The 15,578-nt window shown below is 35.3% G+C and overlaps 1 protein-coding gene across 1 annotated transcript in view; it reads right to left on the minus strand.

Moving 5' to 3' along the window:
• Positions 1-12,160, minus strand: part of smg5 (SMG5 nonsense mediated mRNA decay factor) — a 50,121-nt gene extending 37,961 nt beyond the window's left edge. Inside the window, exons 1-9 of the mRNA XM_056475750.1 lie at positions 11,752-12,160; positions 8,711-8,809; positions 7,068-7,191; positions 6,828-6,984; positions 4,608-4,697; positions 4,414-4,503; positions 4,151-4,229; positions 2,567-2,692; positions 47-115 (exon numbers count right to left, since the gene is read on the minus strand). Coding sequence (XP_056331725.1) covers positions 47-115; positions 2,567-2,692; positions 4,151-4,229; positions 4,414-4,503; positions 4,608-4,697; positions 6,828-6,984; positions 7,068-7,191; positions 8,711-8,809; positions 11,752-11,816 — 899 coding nt within the window. The 5' untranslated portion in view covers positions 11,817-12,160. The remainder of the gene's footprint in view (positions 1-46; positions 116-2,566; positions 2,693-4,150; positions 4,230-4,413; positions 4,504-4,607; positions 4,698-6,827; positions 6,985-7,067; positions 7,192-8,710; positions 8,810-11,751) is intronic.
• Between the last annotated feature and the right edge of the window lie 3,418 nt (positions 12,161-15,578).

Raw genomic sequence — 15,578 nt, forward strand, 5'->3', positions numbered from 1 at the left:
GATTTGATTCTCAAATTAATTTAACATTTTGAACTGAAGCTCTCACCTGTTCTTGGGCTGTAACAGGCTCTGCAAGTACATGAAGCTCACCAGCAGTCTTTTGATGTCTTTTGACCTGCAGCAAGAACAACCAGATTAACATCACAGCTGGTTTGCCCATGCAAGTCTCCACCTTGTCTCCAGGGCACTGCAGAGTACTGTTAGAAGCATCAAATGTAAAGCAGCCCACTCTACATTTGAAGCTTTTTTGCATAAAATAATTAAAAAGTGCCATGTTTTCAGAAATGTATATTCACATTTAGACAAGATAATACCAATGTTTTAACTTCAGGAGAGTTAAGAAACCAACATTTGATTGAAAAATTTTTGTAATTCAAGATTTTTTTTGTTTTCTTTCGATACATGACAGGATATAACAAAACACACTACAGGTATTATATACAGTTGAAGTCAGAATTATTAGCCAGAATTTTTTTTTTTTTCTGTTTTAAATATTTCACAAATGATGTTTAACAGAGCAAGGAAATTTTCACAGTATGTCTGATAATATTTTTTCTTCTGGAGAAAGTCTTATTTGTTTTATTTCGGCTAGAATAAAAGCAGTTTTTAATTTTTTAAAATCCATTTTAAGGACAAAATTATTAGCTCCTTTAAGCAATATTTTTTTCCAGTAGTCTACAGCAGTGTTTCCCAACCCTGTTCCTGGAGGTACACCAACAGTTCATGTTTTGGATGTCTCCCTCATCTAACCCCCATTAACTTCAGGTTTTGGAGTCCGCATTTTCATCCTCTCCCTTATCAAACACACCTGAAACAACTAATCAGAACATTAGAAGAGACTCCAAAACCTGACGTTAATGGGTCAGATGAGGGAGACATCCAAAACATGAACTGTTGGTGTGCCTCCAGGAACTGGGTTGGGAAACACTGGTCTACAAAACAAACCATCATTATACAATAACTTGCCTAATTACCCTAACCTGCCTAGTTAACCTAATTAACTTAGTTAAGTCTTTAAATGTCACTTTAAGCTGTATAGAAGTGTCTTGAGAAATATCTAGTCAAATATTATTTACTGTCATCATGACAAAGATAAAATAAATCAGTTATTGAAAATAAGTTATTAAAACTATTATGTTTAGAAATGTGTTGAAAAAAATGTTCTCTCCGTTAAACAGAAATTGGGGGAAAAATAAACAGGGGGGCTAACAATTCAGGGGGGCTAATAATTCTGACTTTAACTGTATATATTAGGGGTGTGAACCTACACTTGTGGATCTTACGGTTCAGTTATGATTATCATGCCATCGATTCAGTTCAATTCGATATCACGGTGCATTGGCAATGCTTTCCATACATTATTAGATTTTTTCTTCACAACACAAGAATTTTTTTTGATTAAAATCTATAAATATATTTATATATTATTTGTAATACAATTTTGTCCTTTAATCCAAGCAGTCAGATATATGAACTGTACCTTTCATTTTTACCTGTTCAAAGAAAACACTCTTTCTGAATGTTTTAGACAAAACTCCAATGCATGCACAGAAGACAACATGAGCATTTACAGCAAATAAACTAATGTAAATATTATTTTACTTGCTTTGAGCACTGTCAAGCGAGTTCTTATACTCCTATGATTGGTCATTGCCTTCACCCGCTCAACAAAAAGGGCTGCGATTGGCTTTAAAAATGAAAGCGCTGTTTGCAGATGAGTGACGCAGGAAGAACAGCCGCGGTTACAGTCTATATGCGCATAATGCGCGGTTATCACAGGTAATTCATAATAGACACAGTGGCGAAAACTTGCACCACAAGCACGCTCGTGTCTGGATCCACAAGTATCGTTTTAACAGCCAAGGGGAGAGAAAAAGTTACCCCACAAACACCACAGCCCTGATAGACACAGACACACACACTTGTATGAATATTTTTATCCATTTCTCAGTGAATATGGGTAATATATATTGGTGGATTTGAACAAAACTGATTTATTAAAAAGATTTATTTGTTAAAATAATATTTTAGTAACAGAACATCTTTAGAAATGGAAAGAAAATGCATTTAAATTAATACAAAATATTGCAAAAAATATATACAAACTACAACATTTCAACAAAATTGTATATTGATTTGTTTCTCTTGATTTTTGCTATTTTTATGTAATATTTTTCCCTAACATATAAATTTAGGCTACTAATTAAACTAATTAAAAGTTATTTTGTTTAGCTCCAGATTTGCCTTCAGTACTGACTAAATTAATGTATATGCTCAAATATAATATTGTAAAGCATCCTATAGAAAATAATAATTTAAATGAGAGATTTGTGTGGGGTATACTCATATATGCTGAGCACTGTATATAATATAGGCTGTCCTTATTACAGTAGAAATATTAGTAGTAATATTAAAGCCTTTATGAGGGGCCTTTAAATATGCTGTTAAACAAAGGGAGGTGGCAAGTGAGTCAAACAGGGTTGGATCATGGGAACACAAAAGGACAGGCCAACAAAACATTCCTTCATCCGGTCTTTTATAAGTATATAAAAGAGAGGAAACACACCTCTGTCGGGATGGTGAAAGCTTCTTCATTTCTTGTTTCTTCACCTGGTGGTACATCTTGGCCGCCTTGTCAAACAGACGCTTTAAATTCCCATATGCACCGTCGAAGGGAGTCTCTGACTGAATACTGTTCAACAAGACAAACCAGATGCTCATGTTCATGCAGCGTTATCAGATTCTTGGAATGCTAATCATTCAAAACCACATTTCAAAAGGAGGAAAAAGAGCAGTCATGTAGCTCATTCATTATTACTATAATGCTGATGTATGCATTTTTATCAATTGTTTACCTTTATATGAATAAACAGGATTTTGTTCTTAGCAGAAGTGTGCAATATTAAACAAAAAGAGCCTCTTAATATGCTAAAAGATGGCTCCTTTGGTGCTTTAGCAATGTCATGGTAAAATAAAAAAGTCAACATAATAAAATATATAAAAAAAACTATAAGAACACCAGTTCAAATACCCACACTTATTTGAAAGCAGAAATGTGAGAGCAGGACTGTCTCAGGCCTTAAAAAATGTAAATTTAGTGTACATTTTTTTATTTTTTTATTTATTTAAATGACAAATCAGCATCATTAGCTATATTCATGGCAACACTCGCACTTAATATTCAATATATAACTTACAGTCAAAATAGTTTCTTAAATCATTCATTGTACAAAATATATACAAATATAACAAAAAACACTGCTAAAAAGTCATGTAAGTTTTTCGTGATTCCGCGATTGCTTGATCCAGCACAAAATCAACCAAAAGTCGCAAATTTTTGCGATCCTGCTAAATTCTTACTTAAACGCAAAATAATCGCAGAAATTGTAAATAATCTGATAAAACATCCGATTCCAAATCATATAAGCACATTATATTTATTTCTGCCTTTGCAGTAAGCACATGCGAATGAAGCACGAGTGATTTACATGTGAAGTCAATGCAAAGACTGGATTAGGCATCCCTTGGTGTGAATTGGGTGTTTTGTGCATTTGACACGCTTCAGACTGCAAAATAAAGTGTGAGCAAACATCTATCTAACGGAGCAGTGGAACAGACAGAACAGCAAGCAGCTTACAATGATGGAGATTCCTTTAAGGATGACAGCTGCTGGACGTGACCAAATTGAAGAACATTATTTGTATGGCTATGATCTCTGTAAAATAGCTAAATGACTTCGTTTAACTCTTTTCCATTAACGATCAATCCAAATATGGTCAATTATGGAGCTTTTGATTCTGGGGGCATTTTATAGAGCAATAAATGAGCATAAAAAACTTTTTGAACTTACCTAAGCCATATACCTACTATGTAGATATTAGAAGACAACTTAACTTATTGGATCAACTTTGGCACCTTTAATTATATCAAATATTATAAATATATTAAAAATGAAGAAGGGATATTTTTTAATTCATAACTTGAACTTTATTCTAGCAGGCTTCATCACACAGTCAAAGCTTTTGGCCTCTAAAGATGCGATTTTATTAGGTTTTTTGCTAAATGAGTGACAATGTCAGCTCGCACATCATTAAAACAACATGCATTATCAATCCCAGCCAATAAATATTGAACAACTCTGTTTTCTTACCAGCGCAAGTAGTAGTAAGTAGCCTCCACATTATAAAATTTACTTCCGGCAAGTGTACCCAATTGATTAAACGGCATGCCTGGGAAAACACAACAACAAAACATTACCTAAATGCATTGACATCCATTCAAATGAAATAAAATAACAATGAATTCATTATATTAATTAAAATGCACTGTTGAACAGCCCAAAAAAATTATCAAAAGAGTGTCATCCAGTGCAAGGTGTTGTGGGGAGGATGTGAGAAGCAAGGACTCGCTCACCGACGTGAGGTGCGACAGACAGGGCCTGATGATAGAAACGCTCCGCCAGCTGCTCGGCCTCCACTCCCGCCAGTTCATTCTGGTAGCGCGCTGTAGAATCACAAATTAAACGGTTTAATCATCACATTAGATCACACTGCAAGACAGAGCTTTTCAAAGGCTGATTATTAAATATCAAGCGAGAACACACTTACCGAGATCTCCCAAGTACACAAGGCATCTGTGACACGCCATCTGGGCCCATTCCATCTCTTTGGAGGTGGCTGAGACTGGTTTCTTACGACCTGCAGTCATTAATCAGATAAAAATACAATTTCATGTATGGTACATTTACCAGACACTAACATGGTGAAGTATACTGTTGGATACCAAAGGTTTCGTGATATAGTATTCTCAAAATATTTGACCAACAAACTTTTGTAATGATTGCTTCAATTTGATGACTAAAAAATTAATAATTATTCTTAAGGAAATCACACTAAGAAAGGGGAAGGAATTTCCAACTAATTTTATATTTTAGATATGACAAAAAATTGCATTCACTAAAATATTAAATTAACCCTTCACTTGTTCCAAAGCTGTCTGATTTTTTTTCTGTTAAACACAAAAGAATATATGTTGAAGAAACTGGAAAGAAACTATTCATAGCGCTTCACTTTTTCCACATTTTTTTATGCAACAGCCGTATTCAAAAATGGATTAAATTCATTTATTTATTTCCTCAAAATTCTACACACAATACCCCATAATGACAATGTGCAAAAAAGAGTTTTTTTAAATTGTTGCAAATGTCTTAAAAACTATGAGGTCATTATGGGGTATTGTGTGAAGAATTGAGGAAATCAATGAAGTGAATGCATTTTGGAAAAAGGCTGTAACATAAAAAAAGTGGAAAATGTGAAGCGCTATGAATACTTTCAGGATGCACTGTATATTATGGTGGTCATATTTACAACAGGAGAATTAGTCAGATATAGAGGAATTATAGGCAAAATGTCCACTAAACTCAAAATAAACCCAATAGCATTCTAGCCAGTTGCAAGTCTAATTTTTACGTAGTTTAACTTGACTACATTTATCAAAACAACACTTTAAACATTAATTATTACTATTTTTATTATTTTGTGTTTTTAACTATATTTTATTACATTTTTTGCGTTCATCCTTGTATCTTTCACTGCTGCACATTTTATGTCTGCAAAGTGCCTTGAGAGGCTACTTTTAAAGGCGCTATATAAAAATAAAGTTTATTATTATTATTATTATTATTATTATTATAACAACATGCACAACTTGAAATTAAATATTTATAACATTTTCAAAATAAAAAAAAACTACAATATTCAAAAAATTATTAAAACAACATTGCAATTATTACTTTGGTCGTTCCCAAAATGTATTGCCATTAAAATGCCATGGTTTTTCCAATAACTGTTATTTACTTTAGAAATGACACTCACAAACAACAATCAATAGTCATATATAATAATCATATTTAACAATTAAAGTTAAAAAAACTTATCAAATGTATATATTTTGTTAATATAAATCTAAAGATTATAGTTAATATTGATATAATTGATCATTTATTTATACATAAATAAACATAATTTTCTTTACGATACCATTCATTTTTTTAGCTTTAAAATTCCTTGATATTCCCTTGATTTTCCAATGAATGTTAGAATGCTGCTTTTAATATACATATATGTGATACTGTGAGTCCTAGCAAACTGAACAGACCTTTTATTCCCGGTTGCTTTGCGCACGTCTGGTCTTGTTGATATGATTATACACGAGACTACCGGGACATGTTAATACACACAGCTGTCAATCAATTTGGTGGGCGGGGGGACCGCACTCCAACGTAAAGTTGCGGTCGCTATGAAAACCGCTCCAATTGGTCCACCGCTTTTATGTTGTTAAATTGAAAAAAGGACTAACTGTGTTTATATCACCCCAATATGACGGTCTATACACTATATCTACACACGTCTGTCCAAACAGCTTGATAAGTAGATTTTTCACCATAGGTGCCCTTTCATTAAAGAGCGGCTTATATAAGGTTTCCAATGATGCAGTTTGTTATGATAGGACAATAGTTGGCCGAGACACTCAACTATTTTAAAAGCTATTGTTAAAAAAGTCTAAATATTGTGGGAAAAAAAAAAAAATCACCATAAAGTTGTTCAATTTATGCTCCAAGTGTTGCATTTCACTAATCGAAAATTACATTTTGACATATTACAGTAGGAAAATTTCAATATTACTTCATTGAACAAGATCTTTACTATTCTAATGATTTTGGCTTAAAATAAAAACTATAAATTTGACTCATGCAATGTATTGTTTGCTATTCCTACAAATATACACGTGCAAAGTGATCCAGGGTCACATATGAAAGCATGTCTCACCAATGAGCGGGTCGGTAACATGTGTCCAGTCTATGCAGTCCTGTAACTCCAGCTGATAGTGTGACTGGATGTAGAGCAGCAGGTGTTGAAAAAAGCCCACCCCGGCGATCAGATGCGTCCTATAGGCACACTCCAGAGCACTGCGGCTGTGAATATGCTGCAAATAAAAGCAGGTGTTCAGACTGACGGCAAATAACTCCTTTTAATTTATGAAACATGCCCAGTAAGATGTGAGAGTACCTTCTTGTTGGTCTTGATCACCTGAATGACCTCATAGTAGACTTTCCTCCACAGCAGCTCTTCTGCCTTGCGACCATAATCCACAGGATGCAGGAACATCAGCTTTACACAAAGTTCTCGCAATCTATTTAAATGAGACAAACAAAACATGTTAAAATAAAATTGAAGTACTGCTGAGCAATATGACAAACAGTTAATGTCATTATATAAGACATCTCATATCATGATAACAATATATATCGATAGATATAGCACCTTTTTAAAATATATATATACACACATTTCAATATACACTCACTGGCCACTTTATTAGGTACAGGTACTAGTACCAGGTTGGACCCTTTTTAGCCTTCAGAACTGCCTTAATCCATCATGGCATAGATTCAACATGGTACTGGAAAATTTTCTCAGAAACTTTGGTCCATGTTGACATGACAGCATCACGCAATTGCTGCAGATTTGTTGGCTGCACATCCATGATGCAAATCTTCCACCACATCCCAAAGGTTCTCTACTGGATTGAGACCTGGTGACTGTGGAGTCCATTTGAGTACAGTGAGCTCATCGTCATGTTCAAGAAACCAATCTGAGATGATTCGAGCTTTATGACATGCGTTAACCTGCTGAAAGTAGCCATCAGAAAAAGGGTACACTGTGGTCATAAAGGGATGGACATGGTCAGCAACAATACTCAGGTGGGCTGTGGCATTGACATGACGCTTGGTTGGTCAAATGGGCCCAAAGTGTGCAAAGAAAATATTCCCCACACCATTACACCATCACCAGCAGCCTGAACCACTGATATAAGATAGGATAGATCCATGCTTTCATGTTGTTGAAGCCAAATTCTGACCCTACCATCCGAATGTTGCAGCAGAAATCGAGTCTCATCAGATCAGGCAACGTTTTTCTAATCTTCTATTGTCTAATTTTGGTGAGCCTGTGTGAATTGTAGCCTCAGTTTCCTGCTCTTAGCTTACAGGAGTGACACCCGGTGTGGTCTTCTGCTGCTGTAGCCCATCTGCCTCAAGGTTGGACCTGTTGTGCATTCAGAGATGCTCTTCTGCATACCTCAGTTGTAACGAGTGGTTATTTGAGTTACTGTTGCCTTTCTATCAGCTCAAACCAGTCTGGCCATTCTCCTCTGGCATCAACAAGGCATTTGCATCCACAGAACTGCCGCTCACTGGATATTTTTTCTTTTCCAGACCATTCTCTGTAAATCCTAGAGATGGTTGAGGGTGAAAATTCCAGTAGATCTGCAGTGTCTGAAATACTCAGACGAGCCGGTCTGGCACCAACAACCATGCCATGTTCAAAGTCACGTAAATCACCTTTCTACCCCCTTCTGATGCTCAGTTTGAAAAGCAGCAGATCGTCTAGACCATGTCTACATGCCTAAATGCATTGAGTTGCTGCAATGTGATTGGCTGATTAGAAATGTACGTTAACGAGCCGTCAGAAAGGTTGTACCTATTAAAGTGGCCGGTGAGTGTATATCGTCATATTGCACGTCTCTAAATGAAAGTGTATGTAAAAGTTGTTCAAAGAAAAAGCTCACTTTAATGTAAATGCAACATAATCTGATGCATTAAGTTGGATTGTGTCTAGATGAGTTGCAGAGATGATAAACTTGTACTTACTTGTTCCTCAAGCTGATGTTCTCAGGTTTGAAGACCTCCCTGTACGACGACTTGCCGCTGATTATAATGTCCAACTTATGCACCGTTTCCACCACAGCCCTTGACAAAACACATGAACATGATGAATTTGTACATATAACATGTACAGTAGTCTCACAACAATTATGAACATAAAAAACAACTCAATTATTGACTAAATGATTGAGACAAATCTTTAATGTTTTGCATTATACCAAATCAAAAGCCTAAACTGCCTGCTCTTGTTTTCTATTTATTACAAAAACATAACATGTAAACTCTAATAATACAAAATAAAAGCTTTTAACCTTTTACAATTATATTTTATATATTTTATTAAAATTTATATTTTTTTTTATTAAATAAGTCTGATTTTCATCTAAATATCATATTGAAAATATTTGGCTTAACCTAAGAGCTTTTGTGTGATTTTATTTTCAATAATAAGGGTGCAACCATAAAAAGCTTACTGTACAGGATTAGGCATGGGATGATAACCAATTTTAAGGTTTACCGCGGTTTGGGAAAGCCAATGTTTTAAAACAACTAAAATTTTCTGCTATGCCCTTCCTAAGGTATATGTAAGGGTTTTTAAAATGTTTTTATGTGTTGTAAATAAATCTGTGTTTTTGAAATCAAAGAAGAGAACAGGAGTCAATGATTTATTTAAATTATTTACCCCGACATGTTTACTGTTCCAAAATATAACAGGCTTCCTAAAATTTAATTGGTGTTTTTTACACAGACATCTAAAAATAACTTATTTTAGAGCTGTATTCACAATACTGTAATACCGTGGTATTTTTATCCAAGGTTATCATACCGTCTGAAACTTACACTGGCCCATGCCTATATAGGATACATAAATTCCTAAAGTGTGTATATTCCACATGAAATGTGCCTTTAACACACTTAAAGTTTGGCATAACATAAGCTGATGCTTCATAAGAGCTGAATGTATCATCAGGAGTCACGGGTATTCTTTGTTTTATCTCTAGTTGTATTATGACTATCAAAATGCAAGTTAAAGAATTTTAGACCTTGCATTTTCTAAATAAAGTATTAAAGTTTCAGCTACATTTTTTTTATTATCATCTACTGGAGACAGAGGGGAAGAGAGAGATACGTCCCCTTCACTTTTAGAGAGAGACCATTTAGAAACAGGGGATTAATAATTATATGCATGTAAACTTTTGGATCACATTCAGCATTCATTCTCCCCACTTCAGGGTTCATACACATTTTAACTACTAAAATTTCATGACTTTTTTTTCAAGACATTTCCAGAAGTTTCAGGTAGATTTTCATGATGTAATCTTTCATGTAATGTCTACATATATATGGTAAATAATAAGAAAAACTTTATTTATTACAGCATAGCCACGCAACAATCTATTTTGTTTAAATTTGTTGTTATATCTATGTAAAATTGATTTTGATAATGCTTACACAGCACAAAAAATGTGAGAGCAAGTTTTTGGTCAAGGACAGAAAAGAAGTAAAGACAACTAACCTGTACTCAAGTTAGGGTTGCACAATGTATTGTTTCAGCATCGATATTGCAAAGTGTGCATACGCATTAGTCACATCTCAGGATATGCAATGTTGGGATTGTAGTTTAACAGAGTTCAATCATAATGAAGTAAAAGTTTATTTTTAAAAAGATTGTTCACCCAAAAATTACTTCCCATTTTCATTACACCCTTGTTTCAAACATTTGAGTTTTTTTTTTTTTTTGTGAACACAAAAAGAATATAATTTAATAACTCCTATAATGTTGAAACAAGTGTAGTGGGAGTAAATATTAAGCACATTTTAATCTTTGAGTGAACTGTTTCCTTTAAGGTCTGTGACTGTGTGAACATTTCAATATTTCAAATTTTAAAACATCCAGCCACAAGAAATTAAATTATATACTATACAATGAAGTATAGTAAAGTATAGTAAATAATATACACTGAAGACTATGCAGTGTTGATTATTTAATATCTGTAACAGAATAGTGAATACCTGAAAACTATAATTCACTTTTATCTTTACTATCTTTTATTTATCTATGCTTGTAATTTATTTGTTATATATTTTTTTAAGATTCACTCCTCTATAAAATCCACCCAATAAATCCAAATAAACCTGTTAAATCATCTGGTGAAATTGTTTTCACATCACAATATACATCACAGAAATACAAAATATCGTAAGGTCAGATTTTTCCAATATCCCGCAGCCCTAATTCAACTATACAGATATTTCATAAACTAATTTCCATGACTTTTCCCAAACTTTGTGGGTTTTTCTGTATTTCCAAAACATTTCTAAGCCTGGAAAATGCCACGTCAAAATTCAATGACTTTTCCAGGTTTATGACCATATGAATGAACCCTGCCACTTTTAAAATGTCCACTACGCCCCTGACTGGAGATAAAACTTACCTATTTATTGGTCATATAAACAACAAATTGTATTAAATATTTTTGAGACCTCTGAATATAAATTGTTTTCCCTCCTCAAGTGTGAGCTACATACGTTTCCTTCCAAATTTCCACTAAAGGTTCAATCATACTAAAAGTTCAAACAGAAACTTTTGACTATTATTTCAGGTTGACTATTTTTCCAAGTCAGGCTTCACAGGGTTAACAATCATTGCGAGTCCAGATGAATCAGATTTTCTTCCTGCATTTGGGTTACATTTCTGGCCTCTTCGTCTCATTTAAAAATATCTGCCCATTTACTGCTAGCTTAAGAGCAGCTACTGACATAAATCACAAAGTAAATTTAGATTTAATGGATATAATTTCGTGCCACACATGCCAAATAATATAAGATTTCAATATGAGACATCATAAACAGGCAGAGCCTGAGAATTAATAAACTAACGATTAACTTAAACGTCAAGTATTTCATTAACCATTCACTTTAATGAATATGGCTTCAAACACTTCTGACTCACAAACAAAACATGCAATGTATAAAAAATTAGACAGATTTCCTGACAGTACCGGTGCTTTTGTCAGGGATCTTACCTGTACAGCCGTTTAATATGAAGCACTTTGGCCTCTGGCTCGCTGTCCTGACCCGGCCCGCTCATGCTAGCAGTGATAATGCAGCTCCTGTGCTCTGTTTTCGTGTATCTTGTTCTGGTTCTGATTCGTTCAGCTCCAGTTTAGCGCGCGGCTAACGTTAGCAGGATAGCTAACTCACTTATTTCCTTCAAATTACAACTGAAACACAAACGCTGTCGTTCCTGGCCTCCACCGCCACCGGCCGCGATACCCATCCGTTCGGAAGCCGGCGTGTGTGCTGGTGTCTGTTCGGGTCAGCTGTCACATTTTGAGAGGGTTATGTTTGTGTTATTGTCGCTCATCATTGCGAGTGTCGCTCCGCCGCGAGCGGCCATTTTTTCCCCTCCCACCGCACACAGTTCAGCGACCGCTGCAAGTATCGCGACAGTTGACAGATTTCTGCACCATCGCTGCAGCTCTCGCGGGATTTCCCGAGGTCAAGTTCTTGGTCAAGTAGCGCTCGGCAGCAGAGCTTATGTGACGGTCTCTTATGAAATCGAGTAAGTTAGTTAGTCATAAATTAATCACAACAACCACATTTACTGCTGAAATACCATGGTAAGTACAGTTTATACAGTCTACTTAATAAATGGATGTTCCTTTAAACTGTAAGGAGAAAAGTTGCCGTGTCTTGTGATTAAAACAAATCCACATTATTATGCAGTAATTGTATTCAGCTAGTAAATTTGTAACGTGTTTTGTTCTTAAAATTCTTTCACATATATTCAAGTTCCCCTTTAAACTAGTTTTTTAGACACCAGGTACTTGAGTTTTAGGGAAATACGTCAGAATAAATAGGAATAGAATGAATTGTGTGCAAATATTTATGAATTTAGTAAAATTGTAGGGCCAGTCTCACCTATTATTTCAAGATCATGTCCAAAGTCATGATAGTTTATCAGTATCATTCACATTGTTGTAATAAGAAATACAATTAAGCTCTGACTAACAGAAATAATGTACAGTATAGAATGGTGTCATGGTGCAGTGGAAAAAGAATGAATATTGTGTCTGACTCCCATGAGCTTGGAGGACTGCATCCATACATCTCTACAATGACTCAAATAACTATAGTCATCTAGAATGGTGAAGAAAGTGCTCTTGCCGGAATCCCAGAGTTCATCAAGATTCTTTGGATTCATCTTCAATGCCTCCTCCTCTATCTTACCCCAGACATGCTCATTAATGTTCATGCCTTGTGACTGGGCTGGCCAATCCTGGAGCTCCTTGACCTTCTTTGCTTTCAGGAACTTTGATGTGGAGGCGGAAGTATGAGAAGGAGTGCTATCCTGCTGAAGAATTTGCCCTCTCCTGTGGTTTGTAATGTAATGGGCAGCACAAATGTCTTGATACCTCAGGCTGTTGATGTTGCCATCCACTCTGCAGAGCTCTCGCACGCCTCCATACTGAATGTAAACCCAAACCATGATTTTTCCTTCACCAAACTTTACGGATTTCTTTGGGAGTCTTGGGTCCATATGAGTTGCAATAGGTCTTCTGCAGTATTTGTGATGATTGGGATGCAGTTCAACAGATAATTCATCAGAAAAATCTACCTAAATGACACTTTTCCAAATGATCAACTAGAAGTCAAGTTATTATTTGTTGCTCTTACAACTGAGATCCATGACAAGACCTTTGTCAGGTAGTGTATATTCAGAGGTTCTAAATGTAAGAATTTTACTTGAGTACCACTTGTACAGATCTTAAAAACAAGATATTCCTTAACTTCACTGTCTATGGCTGCCTGTAAAATTTTTATGTGAAGGAGTTTGAACATTAAATAAAAAAAAATTGATCCACATTGGCAGAAGTGACAGACTGTAAGGCCCAATCCCAATTCTATTTTTGTACCCCTACCCCTTCCCCTTGGCCCTTAAAACTGAGTGTGAAAGGAAAGGGCTTCAAAACTTACCCCTAAGAAATGGAATAGCACTACAGTACCTGCAAACATCATCGAATGTCATCGCGATCTCTTTCTTTATATGAGATCAGACGATCGCGGCTGCTGTATTTTATCTTAGACCTACGCCTTCAGGCTAAAGAGAATTGGAACACTCCTACCCCTTTACATAAACACGCAAAATGAGGGGTAGAGGTAAGAGGAAGAGCTAACGGGTAAAATTGGGACTGTGCGTAAGTGTTGAATCTATACATCTAAATGTTTTAGATGTGCACTAGCCTATAGTTTACTTCAAGCATAACATCCTCATAGAAAAAAACCCACCAAAAATGTTTTTGACTGCATGTGGATTTTAAAATAATAATTTCATCCAACACATTCTCATCAACTCCTCATCACTGGACAAGATTAGCAGGCAAACCATCTGGCATCACCTGGCAGCTGTGTTAGTGAATCATCAGCGGGGAGTTTGATTTGATAAGACCACAGCAATGTTGTTTCCTTCTCTATATTTTTCTGCCTTGACTGAAGGCATTAATAAAGATGATTTTTGATAGACAAACAGATCACAATCACAAATAATTCTCAACATCATAAATGAATTCAATAAGAATTTATTTCTTTATTTGTCTGTTTAATTGATTTAATTTCTATAATTAGCCCACCCGAAAAATATAAATTCAGATTTGTTCAAAAAGAAATCAAAGTCTTCAACAGCATTGAATAAACTAAGGAATGGTGAAATGATAACAGCAGTCATTATATTATTACAATAATAATAATAATCATAATTCAATAACCAGAATATCAACATTCATAACAAATCCAAAAAACATCGGCAATACACTCTGACATAGCACTCTTTCTATTAATATAATATATATACAAAAAATGAAAAAGAAATAAAATTCCCAAGTGTCTGCCCTTTTCGAAAATGGAAATTTAGGGGTGGGGCTTATGGCTTGTCAAGAAAGATGACTGTGATTGGCTTATGGCTGACAAAGATCAACTGAAGTTTATTAGAAAGAGGCACATCATGGGAACTCCATTCATTTACAGGGGACAAAGAAGCGATTACTTGCATGGAAGAGTTGCTAGGCAAGTAATGAGGGAATAAAGCATCAGGCCATACAAAAGGTCAGTAGAGTAAAATGGGAGCATCTTCTCACGAGACTGGCCTTCTGCAGCGATCCAAAAAACCTCATCTGACACGCACACACACACGGCACCGCATTGAAATTCAAAGCAAGAGGAGATGCAAAAGCTGCAAAGATTAGCAGGTGACTCATGTCTGGAAAAGTGGATATATGCATACATACAGTAGGTAATAGAATTATGTACAAGCATTGCTTGATCACCCAGAACCTGTTACAAAACACCTCAGTCAGTGAGAAAATGAGTGCAAGCTTTAGACTGGCGAAACGCGTGGCGGACTCAAGCCGATGCATTGTAAGCTTCAGACTTTGTACAATCAGCCTGAGCAAAAAAAGTGCTTCGAAGACCTCCGCCGACGAGTCGCCAACATGAGTTTTCATTCCCACGAACTGCTCTTATACTTTTTTCTTTGTCCACATATTGAGAAAAAGGGAACTCGGTGTAAAAGAACACATTCTGTACACTGCATATACAAACATATCTTATGTACAATACATATATATATATATATTTATATTGTATAAGCATCCACACACCCAGTATATACACAAAGACTGTACACACACTGTATATACACACAGTCACTCACAACATTATTAGACCTGCATGATCTCTCGACCGATGTTTATATTTTTGTCTAGTGGTGTAAAAAGGAAGAAGAGAAATGTCTGTGTTGCCCGGCAATAGCAATTTCCAAACAAGGGGGAAAAAAGGTCAATTTAAAACAGCA

Source organism: Danio aesculapii, chromosome 16 (assembly GCF_903798145.1).
Source record: "Danio aesculapii chromosome 16, fDanAes4.1, whole genome shotgun sequence".
In the NCBI taxonomy this organism is placed as follows: domain Eukaryota; kingdom Metazoa; phylum Chordata; class Actinopteri; order Cypriniformes; family Danionidae; genus Danio; species Danio aesculapii.